At 32.7% G+C, this 20,708-nt stretch overlaps 9 protein-coding genes and 4 pseudogenes across 13 annotated transcripts, besides 2 other annotated features; 9 read left to right on the forward strand and 4 right to left on the reverse strand.

The window, feature by feature from the left end:
* Positions 1-16,708: part of a mobile genetic element that runs on past the window's edge.
* TVAGG3_1085280 (keratin-associated protein family) lies at positions 1,623-3,173 on the forward strand (the record flags this gene model as incomplete). Its single annotated transcript, XM_051256825.1, has 1 exon — positions 1,623-3,173. One exon carries the CDS (start codon positions 1,623-1,625, stop codon positions 3,171-3,173), a length of 1,551 nt encoding a protein of 516 aa, XP_051075928.1.
* Positions 4,687-5,349, forward strand: TVAGG3_1085290 (uncharacterized protein; the record flags this gene model as incomplete). The annotated part of the gene is made up of 1 exon (XM_051256826.1): positions 4,687-5,349. One exon carries the CDS (start codon positions 4,687-4,689, stop codon positions 5,347-5,349), a length of 663 nt encoding a protein of 220 aa, XP_051075929.1.
* Positions 5,910-6,284, reverse strand: TVAGG3_1085300 (uncharacterized protein; the record flags this gene model as incomplete). Its single annotated transcript, XM_051256827.1, has 1 exon — positions 5,910-6,284. One exon carries the CDS (start codon positions 6,282-6,284, stop codon positions 5,910-5,912), a length of 375 nt encoding a protein of 124 aa, XP_051075930.1.
* Positions 6,764-7,219, forward strand: TVAGG3_1085310 (uncharacterized protein; the record flags this gene model as incomplete). The annotated part of the gene is made up of 1 exon (XM_051256828.1): positions 6,764-7,219. One exon carries the CDS (start codon positions 6,764-6,766, stop codon positions 7,217-7,219), a length of 456 nt encoding a protein of 151 aa, XP_051075931.1.
* Positions 7,575-8,048, reverse strand: TVAGG3_1085320 (uncharacterized protein; the record flags this gene model as incomplete). Its single annotated transcript, XM_051256829.1, has 1 exon — positions 7,575-8,048. One exon carries the CDS (start codon positions 8,046-8,048, stop codon positions 7,575-7,577), a length of 474 nt encoding a protein of 157 aa, XP_051075932.1.
* Positions 8,140-11,912, forward strand: TVAGG3_1085330 (annotated as a pseudogene). The gene has a single exon. A coding segment is annotated over exon 1 (3,773 nt).
* On the reverse strand, positions 12,055-12,771 carry TVAGG3_1085340 (uncharacterized protein; the record flags this gene model as incomplete). Its single annotated transcript, XM_051256830.1, has 1 exon — positions 12,055-12,771. The coding sequence occupies one exon, from the start codon at positions 12,769-12,771 to the stop codon at positions 12,055-12,057; it is 717 nt and encodes a 238-aa protein (XP_051075933.1).
* TVAGG3_1085350 lies at positions 12,937-13,199 on the reverse strand (annotated as a pseudogene). The gene has a single exon. A coding segment is annotated over exon 1 (263 nt).
* Positions 13,705-14,280, forward strand: TVAGG3_1085360 (annotated as a pseudogene). The gene has a single exon. A coding segment is annotated over exon 1 (576 nt).
* TVAGG3_1085370 (uncharacterized protein) lies at positions 14,974-15,276 on the forward strand (the record flags this gene model as incomplete). Its single annotated transcript, XM_051256831.1, has 1 exon — positions 14,974-15,276. One exon carries the CDS (start codon positions 14,974-14,976, stop codon positions 15,274-15,276), a length of 303 nt encoding a protein of 100 aa, XP_051075934.1.
* Positions 15,307-15,765, forward strand: TVAGG3_1085380 (repellent protein 1 family; the record flags this gene model as incomplete). The annotated part of the gene is made up of 1 exon (XM_051256832.1): positions 15,307-15,765. The coding sequence occupies one exon, from the start codon at positions 15,307-15,309 to the stop codon at positions 15,763-15,765; it is 459 nt and encodes a 152-aa protein (XP_051075935.1).
* Positions 15,814-16,056, forward strand: TVAGG3_1085390 (uncharacterized protein; the record flags this gene model as incomplete). Its single annotated transcript, XM_051256833.1, has 1 exon — positions 15,814-16,056. The coding sequence occupies one exon, from the start codon at positions 15,814-15,816 to the stop codon at positions 16,054-16,056; it is 243 nt and encodes an 80-aa protein (XP_051075936.1).
* An 18-nt stretch (positions 16,709-16,726) lies between the features above and the next one.
* Positions 16,727-17,039, forward strand: TVAGG3_1085400 (annotated as a pseudogene). Its single transcript has one exon. A coding segment is annotated over exon 1 (313 nt).
* Positions 17,040-17,191: 152 nt separating this feature from the next.
* Positions 17,192-17,243: a mobile genetic element.
* Positions 17,244-20,708: the final 3,465 nt, after the last annotated feature.

The following is a 20,708-nucleotide window of genomic DNA, read 5'->3' on the forward strand; positions in this document are numbered from 1 at the left end:
TTATTGTGAAATCTTATTTCGTGCTTCTTTCCATCTATTTCAAGCTCCATGAAATCTGTTTTGTCAGTTATAACGAATGAAGCAATAGTATTAAAGTCAACCATTCTGAATGCAAGTGGCTCATTCTGTAGACCTAAGTTTGTTTGTAGTTTTACTGTCCCGTATTCGTTTGGGTCTGTACTTTGCAAATAGAACAACATTTTATTCTCATTAAAATATGAGTATAGCTGCATATGCGTATGAAGCTGACAGAGCTAAACGTTTATATTTTGGTCAATACTCTCTCACACTTACTGACAAATATATTGTTATCAGTGATGGAAATACCGAGAAATACATAACATGGAAGGACTATGAAAAGTTTGACCCCATTTTAACTCCATGCACTATGCCATTCATTGTAAATGGTGAAGTTGTCATGAAGAACGACACAACAGTATATAAGTCTGTTCATGAAGCGTTAGAATATATGTTGAATTATAATCCCGAAAGATTTGACCCAAGCACTACGCCATGTACAATGCCTTTTATTAAGGATGGTGAAATCGTAAGAGTTCCGATTCAACGGTTTACAAGCTGTTCAAAACAGTTTACAAAACATTTTAGCGAATATCTTTAATTCAGAAACTACAGAAATAAAATTACCATATATAACAGATGCTAAAGAAATTAAATCAAAAACGACAACATTATTTACGTCACTTAATGATTTAATGACTTATATCATTAATATTCCTGCACCAACTATAGCATTTGATCCAAACTCGACGGTTTGCAGTGTACCTTTCATAAATGACAGTTCATTAATTACTTTAAGGGATTCGACAGTAAATGAATCATTAAAGGCGTCATTAATGAAAATCATTGATTTTAATTCATTCATGAATACATATAATTCATTCATTAATGTTTCATATGCTTCTAAAGAAGGTGAGCCAAAAAACTATCGATAAAGCGGTGTATGAAATAAAAGCATCAACGACGAAATTGAATTCGTTAACTTTTGACGGTGATAGTTTCGTTAATGACATAACATCGGGGAAAACAATTTTAACGAAAGAATATTTAAAATCTCATGTTAGTGAGTTCGTTGAAATTGAAAAAGAAGGTGGAATTAAGTTCGATCCACTGAATTTCATTTTCAGCTTAGCGAATGCGGGTATTAATTTTGCTGAATGACAACAATACAGAGTGAAATAAATGCAATATGGACGTTTTTGGGGTCAAAAGCGGGAATGGGTGAGCTTGTAAATGCTGCAAGAACATTAGGTGAAACAGGAAATTTTGTAGATGGTTTTAAAAGACTTGTTTCAAATGTTTTAACAAACACAAAGAAATTATTTAGATATACCATACATAACGGTCAGATTTTCGAACAGGTAGCAACAAACCCTCCGGTTATGGCTGCGTTGATGATGGTTAGAGATATAAAACCACGTAACGACGGGAACGAAGAACATGAACAACAGGATACTGGTCGGGTTATTCGAGACATTAAAAACGTGTATCCTGAAGTTATTGATTTATTTAGAGGAGTTAATGATTCAATTTCAAAACATTCTATAACCCTCGATGAAGAGAATAAATTAACAGATTATATATTCGTCATTATTGCAGAATTAATGAAGAGAATAAATGAAAAAGGAATTGGTGATATCATTAATGTCAGCGATGTAATGATGAAAAGAAATTTTGACTCATTATTTACAAAACCGAAAACAGAATATAGTCTTTATGACGTAATTACCGAATTAATGAAAAAGATTAATGATAATAAGAGTTCTGGCGGAAGAGTTGAATTAGAAGTGAATGATGTTAATGAGAAATTAGCCGAAAAAGCAAACAAAAATGAGCTTTTAGCTCTGAGTGATAAAGTCAAGAACCACGTTCATTATATAACTTCAGACGAACAGATTATAACGGACTACCATGGATATTTAACACGAAGTGATGAAGTGAAGACGGAAGACCCCAATGAAAGAAGATATAAATACATTCGTGCTAAAGGTTATGACATAAGCTGTACTGTACAGTATGACACGGGTAAAGCACCAGAAGCATTTAGTTATAACGATGAAATTTATGCCTCTACTTTCTCTGTTAAAGGTGTATTAGTTGAACCAAGATTTACTTTGAGAGTTAAGTCAAAAATAACGTTTGAAGATGCTATTAAAAGTAAAGCTGACAAAGTTGAACTCGAAGCAATGAACAAAGTTTTGAAATCTCATAAACACAACATCTCCGATATAAATGAACTTCAAGCTACATTAGACAGTAAAGCCGACAAGAACCATACACATAAATCCTTCACTACTGTTAGAGCAGACGACATAATATTGAACTTTGACCTTGGTTCAAATGCACCATTAGAAAATCCAAGTACAAGCGTAAAAGATACTCTTAACAATTTAGATAACAGTTGCAGGAATATCGAAGATCATGCCAGAAACTTTGAAGCACATGAACTACCAGCAATGTTAGATAAGAAAGCAGACAAAAACCATACACATAAATCCTTCACTACTGTTAGAGCAGACGACATAATATTGAACTTTGACCTTGGTTCAAATGCACCATTAGAAAATCCAAGTACAAGCGTAAAAGATACTCTTAACAATTTAGATAACAGTTGCAGGAATATCGAAGATCATGCCAGAAACTTTGAAGCACATGAACTACCAGCAATGTTAGATAAGAAAGCAGACAAAAACCATACACATAAATCCTTCACTACTGTTAGAGCAGACGACATAATATTGAACTTTGACCTTGGTTCAAATGCACCATTAGAAAATCCAAGTACAAGCGTAAAAGATACTCTTAACAATTTAGATAACAGTTGCAGGAATATCGAAGATCATGCCAGAAACTTTGAAGCACATGAACTACCAACAATGTTAGATAAGAAAGCAGACAAAACAGAGCTTCAAACATTAAAGACTGAAATACTTCAAACATTATATCCTGTTGGTTCTTTATATACGTCAATGAACTCAACAAATCCGGCAAGTGTTTTAGGTTTTGGTACGTGGGAACAGATTGTAGATAAATTCCTCTATTGTGCGAACTCTTCAAAGCAAACAGGTGGTTCGAAGAAAATTAAAGAAGCAAACCTTCCACCGCACACTCATACAGGAACTACAAACACAAAGGTAGTCATTCACATTCAATAACAAAAAGAGGTTATACAAATCTTGCAGCAGGTTCGGATAGACAGGGAATGCATAGATATGATATTTCAAGTGACCCAGTAGATTCAAGCGCAGGTATTTTCTGTGGAACCGCAGGAAATCATTCACACACTTTCACAACAAATCCAACAGGCTCAGGTGAAGATTATATGCCACCATTTGTGACTGTATTCGCATGGTATAGAGTTCAATGAACGCGCTTGAGCCTTGAATAAAATCTTTAACTTTACATAAATGAGCTTGAAAGAAGTATTCGAACAACATCCATGGAGGTCATTTAAGAAGTTCAATGAAGCTGCAAAGAGTTGGGGATTTACTAACAGAGCTGAAGTGAAAAGGTTCTTTGACAAAAATGTTGTACATCAAACAAAAATAAACCCTTACGACTACTTTTTACCAATTTACTCCAACACTCCTGACGCATACCAATTTGACACTCTCATTCAAAGCAGAAAAGGAGGACATAACCCATTCCTCATCTTCATAAATGTTAACACTCGCAAAGCATATGCATATCCAATGAGGAATAAAGGAACTCGTGAAGTGTTAAGAGTTTTACAAAAGTTTGTAGCAGAACATAGCCCAAGTACTTTAACATCAGACCAGGATTCAGCATACCTCAGCAATGAAATCACAGATTTTCTCATTAAGCATAACATAACTCACTACACTACTGAAGACCATAACCATAACATACTCGGTATCATTAATCGCTTCATAAGAACGCTCAGAGATTTAAATCAAGAGCGAGACTTTACCGAAGAAACAATGAAACATTTTCTCGAAGTATATAATTCCTCAACACATTCTACAACAGGACATACACCAAATTCAATGACACAACAACAAGAAGAAAATTATATACAAAAGAAACGAAGCCAAACACAAAATATCAGAAATTCAACACAATTTACCCTCATTCCTGGTACAAAAGTTCGTGTAGTTCTTGACGACAAACCGTTGACAAAGAAACGTTTAAGGTTAAGTCGAAATTATTATATCATAGACTCTACGCAAGGTAATGGATATCTTATAAAAGCTGCCGACGACTCTATTGCGTTTTATCCTCGTCATAAATTAGTCGAAAGTAGTAATGGCAAACTTGCTGAAACCATTGACGAAGCAAAGCGAGGAGTGGTTATTGAAATACTTGGCTATAACACAAACGATGACACTTATAAAGTAAGATATGAAGGAGGCGTTGAAGATGTTATACCATCTAAGAACTTGAGAGAGTCGAAGCCAACACATCTGGGACCATTAGAGCGGGAGTACTGGAAAGACAAAAATATGCCAGAAAGAATAAGAAAATTCTTCTAAACTTTTTCATTAGATGTAAATCAGACAAAAATATAATTTAGGTGAAGAGGTGAGATCTCACCCGTTTTCTCACCTGTTTTTTCACCCTCATGAATTTTCATGAATTTCCTTAAGATAGAAAAATAAAGTTAGTTTTATTTTTATTTATTTTTTTATTTTGTATGTAAAGACAGTAATGTCAGTCGAAGCAAAAACATTCACTAACAAATCTAATGGCGAAACATTCACAAAAGGCACTTATAACGGTATTGAAGTCTTACGTAGAGACAAGGATGGTTACATTAATGCAACAAAGATGTGTCAGCAGTTTAGGAAAGACTTTAGAAAGTTGTTGGAAAATAAGTCCTGGGAAGAGTATTATAAGGCATTTTGTGAAGAATATAGCAACCATCTGAATTCCGGCGGTTGCTTTTTATACAAAATTCATGCAGGAATTCCTGATGAAATCAAACAGGTTAGAGGAACGTATGTAGACCCAAGACTTATAAACTATATAGCAATGTGGGCTTCTCCAAAATATTGCATAGCAGTTGGAAAAATTATGGACTCCATAGACAAGAAAGTTCATGAGAAGTTGGATGAAGAAGAACTCGAAGATACAGTAGAAAATGCAAAACATTTGTTTGAAGAAGAAGTTAGAAAAATGCATGAAAAACAATTAGAACATGAACGTGAGATATGTTATGGTTATAGAGATTCTCCATACGAACTAGACCAATGGGAACAAGAAGATTTAAAGAGAGAATTTAGAGAATATGAACTCGCTAAGATAGCATTAGAAGCTGCAGAAAAGAAGTTAAAAGTTTGGGGTTGTTTTGTACAAAAATATTGTGAGTAAATGAACCATTTATTTTTATCATAAACGACCAAAAATATATGTTTACGTTAATGTTTTTAGGTTATTCAATAATTAATTATTTTGAAGAACTGAAGGTGTCACTCGGTTAATTAACATCTCTGAAAAATGATGACAACATGACATCACATTTTGACGAAGTGCAAATCTTCACTTCGTGTCAAAATGCAAAAAAATAATGCTGAAAATGAAATATATTTTTGGTCAAAGCTTCCACGAGAGAAAAGATTCCCCATTCGCTAAGGATTCCAAAAATGAAAAAATCATTGATTTCGGCTGAGAAAAACAGCAAAACCCTTCTTCCACGGGAACAAAGAAATAAAGAAGAAATAAAGTAAATTTTTTATTTATTCCCGTGGAAGATAGAGCACTTTTATGACACTTTTTATTCACGACAAACAAGACAAACAAAGAAAATAAGAAAATACGGCGCTGTCGCGGTTCGAACCACAGACCCTGACCCCTCCATAACACCACCTTAGACCACTGTGCTACGTAGCCTGTCGACATAAGATTTTATAAATTGCATATTTGACGTAAATTTATTTCCATCTAGCTTCCCACCGCATAAGATATTCATACGTGTTTGTAAGACATTCATTAAACTTCTTTTCTATTGCATCTAATCTTGCGTTATTTTTTTCAATAACTTGTCTGTATTCTTCATCATCTCCAGCAGTGTTTGGGTCTTCACGTTTAAAATATTCATTGTTAACCAATTTTTTATCTACAAATTTTATTAGTGTTTGATTCACTTCGTTATGATAACGGTCATATTCTTTCAATACGTAAGTGAAGACAAAATGCGTCGTACCTTCAATCTTAAAGCTTAAAGAACTTTCAACACAGTTTTGAGGGTCTGTCAGTGCGTCAATGAGATAGTATTCGAAGTCAGTCAATAATCTTTTTAAAGTCATTTCATACAGGATAAAATTTAATGTTGTGAAGAAATAGTGTTTATCTCAGAAAAAATAAAGTTAGTTTTATTTTTATTTATTTTTTTATTTTGTATGTAAAGACAGTAATGTCAACATCAGAGAACACAACAATTGCTATCGTTCATGAAGCCATAAATGAAGAATACGAGTACATACAGTATAACAAACAGTTACGTCTTATTCGTTCAGTCAAAGATGACATGTACCAAATGCAAAGTATTTTGAATGCTCTTCTTTCTACAAAGCAAGCATATCATTGGTTTGAAAACCAACAGGCAAAAGAACTTTTAGAAGAATTTCCTCATATGATTGCTTCCATCGGAAAACCGAGGGAAGAGATTCCGTACGAAAATCGCAAGAATTTGGCTCCTGGTTTGAAAGGTTATTATGTTCATAGACTTTTAGTAAATGCTGTAGCAATGTGGGCTTCACCTCGTTATGCTTGTTATATTTTCATGATGTTAGATGAACTATATAAAGCAGAACGTGGAGAGATGGAAAAGAAACTTCAAGCAAAAGATGAAGTCATTGAATCCAAAGACAAAAGCATACAGAAAAGAATACCACGTTCAGTACCAAAAGGAAAGGAAAAAAGCTATAAGTATATGATTTACGCTGAAGAGTTGGAGAAAGAAGAAGATAGAGATATGGTTATGTTGCATTTAGTGAGAAGAAACAACAAGAGCTTTTATGACTTAGCTAAGATATATAAATCTGACAGAAACTGGTTCTATCGTGAAAACTTACCGATTTCAATGACACCGAATGAGCAAATAAAGGAAATTGTCAAAAATACTCTTCCTCAAACACACTATGACATCAAAGGTTGCACAATACTTACATTTAAAGAAGACTTAACATTACTGAAAGAAAAGATAACAGAATATTTCGACAACTTCAAAGAGGAAGAATGAAAACTTACCGATTTCAATGAAAAACATTAACTTTTTGACGAAGTGAAGATTTGCACTTTGTCAAAATTTAATGAAAAAACATTAACTTTTTTTGACGAAGTGAAGATTTGCACTTTGTCAAAATTTAATGAAAACTTACCGATTTCAATGAAAAAACATTAACTTTTTGACGAAGTGAAGATTTGCACTTTGTCAAAATTTAATGAAAAACATTAACGTAAACATTAACGATAAAATTTATTTCCTGGACTGTTGTCAAAATGTCATGTTGTCATCATTTTTAAAAGAAGTTAATTAACCTGGTAGCACATGGTGACGTGGTGACACCTTCAGTTCTTCAAAAATATATTTTTGTTCAAATAACGTCAGGGTCAATTTCTTCAACCATTTCACTTCCTTCGTCAATGTCAATTGAAGCTTCTTCAACCTTTGGTAAGAATTTCTGTATAACATCTTTGTTCGTTATTGTCTTCAGAGATGAAGGATAATATTTCACATTTGTTTCACCCTTCTTATATTCTTTCTGTTCGGAAAGATTCATAGCAATACTGAAGAAGTCAATGTTAGAGTTCTTTATGACAGTATAATGAGTATCTTTGACATTCACGAAGAAACTCTTTTGTTTCAAAACTACTGCTAACTCTTGTGAAGTATAACGTTTGCGGTCAATGACGATAGCTAATGGTCTGACATACTGACCAAACTTAGATTCTTTCACAAACTTCTTGTTAAAGATAACATTAACGTTTGCAGCACCATTGAACTCATTCTTGATGGCATTAGCGAGAGCATTGTATGAAAAGAACTTGCAATCTTGCATGTGTTTCATTATAATAAAAATATTAAATTATTTTGAAAAATAACTTAAAAAAATCTAAGCTAATTTTTTCAAAAAAATATTTTTTTATTTCCTACTAAAGATGTATCGGAAGTTGTCTAAGTTAGAACACTCGGAAATAAAACAACTTCTTACAGAAGCTAACATAGATGTTGCAAAACATTACGCGACAAACAAAAAAGCACTCGCTGACATCCTCAATGACTATAATGGTGCAATAAGTTATGATAGAATTCATGAGTTCATAAAGCCGCAACGCGGCGAGGACGAAGTCCATGCAAGAGCATTTCCTTTAAATGACGTTGCTATTGACTTATATCATAGACGTTCAGTACCTCATGAAGTAAGGCGTGAGATGTTTGACATAACAAATGCAAACGTTGGTGAAACAAGAAGAAGAGACGACACACTGAAACAACAGAGAAGAGAGATGTTTAAAAGTGCTATAGAACAAGTTCGCAAAGCTAACGATGTCATTCGTTCCATTGACGACAAACCAAAAGAAGGTGAGAGATGGTTAAAGAAAGATGAAGAGAATAGGAAGAGAAATGTGAAGTCAGGCAATAGACTCATTGACTTTAACATCGAAGCTTTAGATGAACCAAACAGAGACTACTTACACAAACATTTCGGTAAGGTTTTCATGAGACTCTTAGAGAAGATTAAAATAAACTCACAACAGAGATGGATGGTATGTTATAAACTTGGTGGAAAGTATGAATGTTCTACGTTAAACCTCAATAATATTGGAACATTACTACATCAGCTCTTGAAGGAGAACTTTATATCAGAGATAGAAGCAAATGCTGCAGGTATTGTTGAAATGCACTATGACTTCTTCTTGACAAACATAAAGAATCTTACTGAAATAAAGATGTATGATTTAACTGAATATGAAGGCTTAACGATGTCAGATGTAAGAAAGGAAAGCCACAGAAGCGACCATATAGAGATGAAAGCACACTGACAGAAAGACAGAAAAGATTATTGAACAGACTTAAACAAACAGGAGATAAACAAGATATAGATGACTTCTGGAATGAAATCCTTGGTGAAAAGAAGTTTTATAAGAAGAGAAGCGGTCAGTTCTGGAAGTATCTTTGCACATTACCTATAAATCTTGAACGCTACCAAATCTTCAATGAACTGAACAAAAGAACTGCAACACTTATGACAGAGGACAATTGTTTCGTTTATGCTTGCATTCAGGCTGGAGTAAATGAAGAAACTATTGACCACATGAGAGAAGTCATTCGTGTTAGAGACTTTCCTCAAAGTAAAGTACAAGAAATTTCCGATTCAACAGGTATAGCATTCAATGTTACCATTGGTTATTTCAATGACTCAAGACATAATGAAATAAAGAGATACATACCAAAAGAATGTAAAACTGTTCGAACTATTGACTTACTTCTTGTTGAAGACCACTACATGCTAAACGAAAGATTACCAATGACAACATATTTCATTCGCAACTATATAGAAATCTTGAAGGAGTGTGGTGGAATGAACATTGAAAAACAGATGAAAATATATACAATGAGAGATGATAAATACATTGTTCGCATGGATAGAACTACACCGCTATGGGATGTTATGAAAACATTGTGGGAGTGCAAATATTTCGAACCTATTTCTTATGGAGAACTTTTCACATATACGACTGACTTATATAAACAGAACCTTGCACCATTTAAAGATTTGACATATGCTCCAAAGTATTGTGTACAACTGAAGAAGAAAGCAGAGTCAAAAGAAGTAAATAAAAATAAGTGCAAGTTCATTCCTGAGCATGTTTTCTTTGCTGACTTTGAGTGTAGTACCGATGGCTTTCATAAAGCTTTTAACATCTGTTATGACAGTGAAGATGGTTCAGTGAGTGAAAGCATATGGGGTCAAAACTGTGCAACAGAATTTTTGGAGCGACTTCCTGACAAGAGTTTAATATATTTCCATAACCTCAGCTATGACATAAACTTCATCTTAAGACACATGACAGAAGTGAAAGGAACTCCCATCATTAAAGGTTCACGAACAATGCAAATAACTGGCTTATATAAAGGAAGGGCAATTATTATAAAAGACTCTTACAGTGTTATAAATAAGAAGCTTAAACTATTTCCTGCTATGTTTAACTTACAAACAGGACCGAAAGAAGTATTTCCATATAACTACTACAGCAGTGTTTTGTTAGCAAATGACAACAGAACTGGTGTCATTTCTGAAGCATGTAAGTTTGTAAAAGATATTGAAACGTTCATGAAGAACATAGATTCCATCAAAGGTTGCAGAATAGATGAAAACCACTTCGACTTAGAAAAATATAGCACGTTTTACTGCAAACAAGATGTAAGAATTTTAAGAGAAGGTTTTGTAAAGTTCCGCAATGACTTATTGAAAGAGTTTGATTTAAACGTTTATGACTACGTTAGTATTTGTTCTATTGCTAACAAATTGTTTGAGAACAGAGTGTACTTCCCGAATGGAAATCTTTATGACCTCTCAAATAAACCAAGAGAATTTATTTCGAGATGCATTCAAGGTGGAAGATGTATGTTGTCAGATAACATTAAACAAAAGAGCAAAAAGAAACTCATTGCTGACTTCGACGCTGTTTCATTATATCCATCAGTTATAGCAAGACTTTATACTTTAGAAGGAATTCCAAAAGTATTGAAGGATGAGATGTTAAGCACAGAGTATCTCATGAGACATTTATTCGATGACGACCAAAAGGAACCCATTGGTGAAAAGTTTATGTCTGGCTTCTTTGTTCTCATTAAGATAACAGAGATTGGAATACATAGACACTTTCCTTTAATAGTTTGTGACCCTGAACTAAATCCAGAACTTAACGTTCCCAGAAGTTCAAACACTTGCTGTTTAATGTATGTTGACCATATAACATTACAAGACCTCATAAAATATCAAGGTGTCAAATGTGAAGTGTTGCAAGGATACTATTACGATGGAAACAGAGATATTAGAATAAGAGATGAAGTAAAGAAGTTGTTTGAGTTAAGGTTAAAGTATAAGAAAGAAGAAAACCCATTACAAGAAATTATAAAACTCATTCTGAACAGCATTTATGGCAAAACTATTCTATCTCCTATTGAGTCAAAAATAACCATAGTAGATGACAAAGATGCTATAAGATATGCCATCAGAAACTACAACCATATAGTGAAGTTCGAAGGTTTGGATGGTTCAGATAAAACTATTTTCAAGCTAACGAAAAGCATTTGCAGACACTTTAACTTTTGCCCACTTGGTGTAAATATTCTATCAATGTCAAAACGTATTATGAATGAAGTGTTTTGCACGATTGAAGACTTAGGATTAAAAGCATTTTATCAGGATACAGATTCGATGCACATTTACAATGAAGACGTTTAGCTCATGAATTTAAGAAGAGATACGGTAGAGAACTTATTGGTAAAAACCTTGGTCAGTTTCATAGTGACTTCGCAGAAATAACACCTGGAAAACAAAGTTTAGCATACAAGTCAATATTTTGTGGAAAGAAGACTTACATAGACTTACTCACTAACGATTTAAATGAAGTTGCATTTCACTGCAGAATGAAAGGCGTGAAGCAAGATGTTATTGCTTTAACCGCTAATGAAATGTTTCCTGAAGCTATACAATGCTATTACAATGAAGATAAAGGTTTAATGGTTCCGCAAGGAAAATTTGACAAAGACTCTGAGTTCAGTGTCATGAAACTTTATAAAGCACTTTATGACGGTCAAGAGATTGGATTTGACTTATGTAAGTCTTCTAGTCCTTGCTTTGAAAAAGTTTAACTTCTCAATAACGACTAAAACAAGCTTTATTCGTAAGTTGAAGTTCTGAGGTCATTTATTTTTGTCAGCAATGAGGTCATGAATGAGGTCAGCAATGAGGTCATGAATGAGGTCATTTATTTTTGTCAGCAATGAGGTCATTCATGATAAAAATAAGCCGCTAGCGGCAAGGGCGAAGCCCATGTGGTCATTTACAATACTGCGATGGTAGAGTTTAAGAGTTGTGCTTCAATGTAGAGACAGTCCTTATGGTCTGGAGGTAAGAACACTGGGCAGTTATGGTCATGAGTGGAGAACATGTCTATCCAAAACTCACGATTGAAGCCAGTTAATTTATAGTATTTAGGGTTAGGAAGTGGTGTAGTTCTTGTATGACCAATGAACTCATTTTCAACTCCCTTACTTAAGTTTGAATATAATATAGCTTGCTTTCTATCCCAAATGCCAGGTGTTACAATCTTTGAAAATTCATTTTTCCTCGGAAGCATTGCATCATAATTGAAAACATTCTTGAAATCATCACTTGGTTCAGAGATTTGAAATCTTATACGTAATGGATTTTCTTTCTCTTTAGCTACTTCATTGAATGGTGAGAATACAACAAACTGACAGTCATGAGTTCCATCTTCATTTTCATTAAATTCATAATGAAAGTCTATAAGTTGTGGCTGACTACCTTCTTCTTTCAGTTGTGCAAGAAACTCACGTAAAGGCTGTAAAGTTTGTACTTCAATGTTAAACTTTTTCTCGAACATTTCATTAAATGAAATCATACATTGCAACAATGTTGTATCGTCTTTAAAGTATTTGTATATGTGAATGTTTTGGGCGCTTAAAGACTGTTCGTCATTTTCTATCTCGACTTGAAGTATAAAGTCAACTTTCCTAAATGCACGTGTTATATACATAGATGTTATGCCAATGTACTTCTCTTCATTTATGTTCACAATCCAGTCTGTTGGAAACTTAAACGTTACTCTGTTCCCCTTTATTTTGACGTCAGGGTTTTCACTACTGAACGCAACAGATAAAGGTATTTGTCTATACATTTAGTTCCAATAAAAATAAACCATTTACTCTTTCTTCACTTCAGCTTCTTTAGCTTTTGCTTCAGCTTCTTCTTCTCTAGCTTTCTTCGCCAGCAAACGTGGGTTCTTTTGTCTTCCAGCAGCTAATGCAGCAGTTGTTTTTCACTAAGTTTTCTCTTTGGTCTCTCTGGCTTTTGTTCTTGTTTTTGTTCCTTCAGTTCGGATAAAATTTGCTCGCGAATTTCTTTCTTCAATGCTTCAACATCTATGACCCCTTGGGTCTTGTCCGTAGGACTTGTCTGAGTCATTTGACTGCAGATAAAAAACAAAATTAAAACTTTAACCGATGTAAAATGAGCTTGTCAAAATCAGAACGAGAGTCTATTATATTAAATGACGCCAGAGGAATACAACATCCTTTCTATTACGTAAGTCAGAGTAAAGATGGTAAAATATATGTAAGAAAAAGAAAGGTTCCATTAGCGAATGCAGAAAGCGACAACATTAAGGTGCATGGCAAGGGTGAAGTCCACGAAGCCCATATAAAACCTTCTGTTCAAACTGAGCCACCAAAAGAACCAGAAGAAAAGAAGCCAGATGTACTTTCAATAACGAACCAAGAGCTTATTGCAAAGTTCGTGAATTTCATTGAAAAAAAACCGAGTCAAAGAACCTGACCCGCCAGTGAAAGAAGTTGAGACAAAAGAGAATGTACAGTTCATTGAAAATGTCAAGAAACAACTTCCACCACGAATGCCAAGAAGAAGAGTGAGAATAATGAAGTAAATAGATATTTTTATCTGAAGTAAATACATGCAGAACGAACAGCTAAACGAATTTACTCCAGCAGAGCATATTCATCAGATTCGCTCATATTTCGATATCATAGACAATGCAGTTCAAATTGGTGACACTAATAGAAAATATTCTGACGCAAAGATTCCATCACAACCTGGAACTGCTAAAGATAACACATGGGTAACATTCAATCTCTCACCTCCTGGTGAAAATATGTTGGACCTTTACAATACATTCATTACGTATAAAATGGAAGGTCAATTTATTGTAGATAAAGAAATTGGTTCAGGTTCCAATAAAACAAACCCACCAGGATTTTGGATTGGTTTCGATGACGCTTTCTATGCAGTTGCTGGATATCAAATCCTTGCAAATGGTCGTATCGTATATTCTCAAGACAACGCAAGAGAAGAAGCATATATAACTTCAAACTCACAAACTACCGAACAAATAAAGAAAGTAGATGTTTTCTCAAAGACTCGACATGAAGATGTATGGAGTCATTCGGGAACATGCAGAACAGGACAAATTGTTAGTGGTCCAATTACAGCAGGAAAATCATTTGATTTTAAGCTTCGTTTAAGAATTCCTGTTAGAAGATTTTCCATTAGAAGCTATTCGATTTATTCCAGCTTTTGCAGGAACATTCAGCTTAAAGTAAAGTTCAGTAGCGACGCCTTACAATGCACATCTATATCTGTAAATGATATCATTGCTTTCAATCCAACTCTTAAAGTTGCATTTGCTTCAGATTCAAATCCACCGACAAATAAATTTGTTCCATGGAATGAACCATTCACTATGATAACGAAGGCAGTAGAAGCTAGTGGAACAGTTACTATTACAACTGTAACCCAGCAACTATTTCGAACAAAGATGGATTTTAATGAATGTTTCATTCATCCAAAGTCATTCTCTTTAGACCCTAACATTTATACAGAACTTGTAGAACATTATACAAACGAGGCTTTATGTTTTCCTGTTAAAGTTATGGATTGGATTCCTATGGACGGTTCATTCTCAAAGAATACAGATAGTTCAAGTGCAACATTTACAGCAGCTTATACGCCTATTAATGTTAAAAGTATTTGGGCACTATTTAGAAAGAAAGACAACTATTATGTTAATTTTGAGAACCCTAAGTTTAAATATCTTCAGCTTTCCATGGGAGCTTATGGAAATATGCCTGCAGAACCTGAAAAATCATATGGACCTGTATTTTATGAAATGGTTGCGAACGCTTGCAATACAAACAATGATATGATAGGATTTAATGAAGATGTTATGAGGTCATTGGTGGATGATGGTAGTGTGGAACATAAATGGGATAGCTATGACAACACACATTTCTTATGTGGTTTTCCAACAGAAGTGGACTTTTGCTTCCAGCAAGGTCAAACATCTACTGCTCCAATAACATACAAATTGTCTGTTAAAGGACCTATTGAACTAGCAACTGAAAACGTACCAAAGCCACTTATTGGATTTATGAGGGATTGTTGCTTTGCCATTCAGGTGCGTGCTAATGGCATCCCAATAATAAGATTAGATGACTATAACTTAGCTACGGACGACAGTGAGGAATAAAGGATGAACGTTTATTTTTAAAGCTTATAAATGAGTTCTTCATCAAGCTCTCGTGAACCTTCACCATCTATGAAACAAACTTTACCAAACGATTATGGAGCACCTATTGAATATTTCTTACGAGCTGCACAATGGCAAAGAGCAGTCTCACCAAGGTTAGGTGTTCCACCAGCTCCTGTCAAAAATAGCATTTGGTCAAGTCCTTATATAAAATATGGTCTCCCACTAGGTTTGCTAGCTACAGCAGGAGCAGTAATGATGTTGAAAAGAAATAAAGCAAATGTTGTAAATAATACTGAAGTAGCTGAAGTTAAACAAACTCCGACACCATCGCCAAAACCAACGCCTTCACAAACAACACCTTCAATGACTCCTGAACCTATGGAATTACAAACTCCTGTTCAAAAGTCAACTCCAAAACCGACTCCAACATTTAAACCAGAACCTACACCACAAATAAATCGTAAAACTCCTGCGTTTCCTTACTGAAAAAATAACGTTATTTTTATTTAATATTAAAATTTTTATTTGATTGAAATGACGACTAAAGTCACTGAAGCAATGAAACAAAAGTTTTTGGTAGAATACATTAAATCAGGAATTATTCCAGAAGGTTTTTACATTCATACTATGAAGGATGGTAGAGTTCAGTTTAGAAAGATAAAGCAACCATTAGATAAAGAAGGAATTTTGAGAAAGATTAAACTTCATGAGGACAACATTGCTGAACTTAAGAAGAAGTTAGAAGAGTTGGAGAAAGCAGACGACAGTGAGGAATAAAGCAATGAATTCAACAGGGTAGAAATGAGGTTAGAAATCGGGTTAGAAATCGGGTTAGATCTCACCACTTCACCTAAATTTATTTTTGTGCTATGTTTTCATACGTGTGAGGGTGGTGATATCATTTATTTTTTATTTTATTTTTTAAAATTATTTTTATTTTATTTGGATGTAATGACAGAACAAAAGCAACTCATACAAATCAAAACATATAACAAACATACATTTAAACATTTATTCTTCCTTCCTGAGCATAACATGTTCTTTCAAATACATCCGAGACCAGTTGACTTTTCATTGACTGTTTATAAAGATAGAAATAGTTATATCATTAAACCATACGATGACGAAGGTAAGTTATGTAAATTGTACGTTAAGAAGTTAGAGAAAGTTTATGGCTTCAAGTATGACTACAATAGGGTTAACACTGATGATGAAGATATTGAGGAAAATTTATGAGAACATTAGTGAAGTTGTTAGTGAGAACGATAGTGAGGTGAAATTGTTGGCGGCTTTGTAAATATTTAAGGTTAAGTTAGTTTTTGCGTTCATGTTGTAAAATATACGTTAACGGTTTTGTAAAGTGTCAAATTCACAAGTATTGGGTAAGGTGGAACGCAGTGCCACCATACCCAAGACTTGTATACTAACTGTTTTCGATACAAAAGAAATGAAAAATACTGCCAGAGTATTTCGTCACGCAATTGATTTAGTCAAATTAGTTCCACATGGAATTCTCACAGATAATGGAACAGAATTCATTGGAAAAGATTTTGAAGCGGTTTGCCAAGAATTCAATATAAAACATTTCAAAACTCATCCGTACTCTCCAGAGGAAAATGGAAAAATTGAAAGGAGTTGGGAGACTCTTTTCAAGACAAAACCTGGAGTGAACGTCTTTGAGTTCATCCCCAATGTTGTTTCCCAGTATAATAGGGTATGGAAACACTCCGCATTATTCAAACTCTTTGGGGAGAAATTAACTCCATTTGAGGCCTGGGAAAGAGGCCCCAAATGGACAAAAGATCTCTGCGCTGAACCAGGCTTCAAAAAAATCTTAGAGATTAACAAATAATTTCAAAAACAAGAAAATTCAAAAAATCACAAAAAGGAAGTTAAGGAATAAACACTTACATTTATTACATTTGGATTTTTTTTAAATTCAGTATTATTTTTAGAAATAAGATAATATAGTTCTAAATAAAACAAAGAATGTTAAGAATGAAGAAGGAATTAGCGGATGCAGCCGAAGCACGCTCACAAATTACTCTCAATATCCACTCAAATCATACAAAGTTTTGTCGAATAGTTTGATATAAAGACAAAAAATTTACAATTTTTAATTAAATCCGAACAATCTTACATATGCAGCCGAAGCACGCTCACAAATTACTCTCAATATCCACTCAAATCATACAAAGTTTTATATTTTTCATTTATTGTTTCTTAATAAAGAATTTACTTTAATATTCTTAATTGTTTTCTTTTTTATATTTAATTTTTGATATCTATTTTAAAAAACTTATACAAATTCGAGTCAGCTAATAATTTAATTGAAAAAATAAAAAGAAAACATATAATTTTTAATCCGTCTAATTGAATAAGCAATATTATAAATATTATGTTAAACGGTTAATTTTTTCTCAAAAAAAATTATTTCGAATTTCCGAAATTTTTGAAATTTTGGCTGAGAACTATGGTCTGCGAGGTACATAGATAGAATCAGTACCTCGCAGACTATAGTTCTCTATATGGCGCCGAAAAATTTTTGGTGAAATGCAACGACATTTCACCAAAAATTTTTCGGCGCCATAGGAAGAATTGGAGGGTGTGAGATACTATTACATGCTATAGTACTCACACCCTCCAACTCCCAATCAAAATCGCATAAAATTTGCTACTTATCTTCAGATTACCTCCCATTATAAAATATATCATTGCTATCTCATTGTACTATATTTCCACCCTATTGTATTTAAAAATATAAAATTTTTTGATAATATATTTTTATATCTTGAATTTTCAAACAATATATTCACAGATAATATAATGGGAAATCTATCTCAACCTAGCCTTAAAGTACCAAACTCCTGCTTGCATTCTCACTCACAAATATTAAAATCCATCTCCAAAAAACTAAATTCTTCACAATTTTTTTAAAATCGAGAACATAAAAAACGTATGCATTCAATAATTTAAGATACTAACAAATATTAAAAACTTCAAAATATCAGATATTAACGTTTTTCAATTAAAAAAATATCATTTTGCTTTTCAATTCGAACATAAATCTTAAATATTTTTAATTAATATCTGATTTACAGCATTATTATCCATTTATAAATCTGACAAATAAATGACAAAACCATCATAAATAGTGCCACTTTTTGTCAAAAGTGAAGTCACGCTATTTTTCATGCACAACAGATCTGTTGATTGATTCTTCAAGTGAAATAACACGATATTTAAGATCTTCGATGAATGAACTTTGTTCGGCATATCGATGTTCGTTGAAAGAAACTTGTGATTGTAATTTTTGATTGATAGAATAAAGTTTGTCTGAACTTTCTTTCATTTCGTTGTATTCTGATTTGAGTGATAAAAGTTCTGAATTTAATGATGAGAGTTTTGTATTCGATTCTGTTAACTGTTTTCGAAGTGAAATACATTCTGATTCCGACTCTGTGAGTTTGATTGTGTAATATTCACCTGATGAAATTAATTCTCGATTCCTTTCGTTGAGTTCTGATATCTTTCGTTTAAGATTTTCGACTTCTTTCTGACTTGATGTTAATTCGTTATTCATTTGTTTCATTTCAAGTTTTGATTTTTCAAAATGTCTTCTTGAATATTCTTAAGATGATCAAGATTTTTTGTAAGTTCGATATTTGTTTTCTTATATCGTTCGTTTTCATGTTTGATCTTAATTAATTCTTCTGATATTTTGACTGATGCTTTCTTCTGACTTTCACACTCTGTTTTTGAAACTTTTAAATCTTCTTTTAGTTTTCGAATTTCATAAATATAACTCTTGATGCAATTTGAATAAATATCTTCTGTATGTGAGTTCACAATTTCTTGTTTCATTTTCATTATTGAAATGATTAATTAACAAGAATAGTTTTGTATATATAATCTATGTGATCTTCATAATTTGTTTAATATAGAATATCACTATCATCAAATAAATACAAACAAATTGATTTAATATTATTATTAGATCAAATAATACAGTATTTGAAAGGTTTATTTCATTTTGTAATTAAAAATACTGTTTTCTGATATAAATTCGTTATACTTATATATTTTCCATGTATGTAATAACAAATTAATTAAATATGTGGATCAAAAACATTGTATTAAGACTAGAATCTTTAGAAACTCGTTAATACTTGTCGAATCTCTGTCATGAACATTGCCAATTTAATGCAATTAGTTGTTTTGATATACTGATTCATCAATATATTCCTTCTAATTCGGAAGAAAATATGAATCAAAGAAAAAAAATTAATAAAAAAGTGTTGGAATTTTTTAATGTCACGTTTCAGTGATTTTCTCTCTTCGGAGAGATTATCACTTTCATCATTTTGAAAATATTCCAAAAAACATCTGGTATGAATTATATGGTGAAAATAACAAAACAAATCCAACAACATGTATTAATTGTTCAATTTCTGTTACTAATTCCGAATGTTTTGTTTTACTTAGTTTTTTTCATGATCTTGAAGAAGGTGCTATTTCAATTACAACGGATGATATCAAATTATTACATTCCGAATGTTCATTCAATGACTGCAAAAGGAGTGACTTTGGAGGTTCTGTTTACGTGAAAGGTCATAATTCAGTTATTCAACATCGATGTTGTTCATTATATTCACAAGCATCAAATTATGGACAACATTCATGTTCATCTTTATCCGATGGAAATTTTAATTATTTTCTTGAAAGTTGTGTTTCATCATGTGGAAAAAAAGAAGAAGGATATGAAACTATTTATTGTGACCATGGTATTATTAATATTGGTTATTCAAATATTAGTAATAACAATGTCGGAGATATTGCAGCAGCATATGGAATAGCACCAGAAAATTCAATTGGAAAAGTCAATTTTTGTTCAATTTGTCAAAATCATTGCGATTATTGGATTCTTATGCATTATGATAGTGGATATCCAACATATTATCTTATTAATAGTAATATTCTAAATAATTCACAATCAAGTACATTTGGTATCATTGTTGTACTAGAAAAATGACTATTTCTAATTGTTCAATTTTTGGAAATTTTGGAAATGGACCATTGATTTATAATAATGCTAATCATTAAATAGAATTGTCATATTGATAATTTAACATATACTTAACCTCACAGATAAATTCAATATTGATTCCATTACATCTTATCATTTATTTTCATATTTTTCAACTAATAATTGTTTAATTTCATTCAATCATAATACTAAAGAAACATTTATCAAACAGAAAGTCAAATATAAAGAAGGAAAGTATATTATTCATATTTCAATTCCATTCTTTGTATTTTTGCTTTCAATAAAATAAGAATGATATTCAGAATTTTTTCCCTTAATTTTCTTCACATGTGTTTCTTAAGGTTAATATTTCTTAGAATGGTCTATCATCTATTCTCTACCA

This window comes from Trichomonas vaginalis, assembly GCF_026262505.1.
Source record: "Trichomonas vaginalis G3 chromosome Unknown ctg_170, whole genome shotgun sequence".
Classification (NCBI taxonomy): Eukaryota; Parabasalia; order Trichomonadida; family Trichomonadidae; genus Trichomonas; species Trichomonas vaginalis.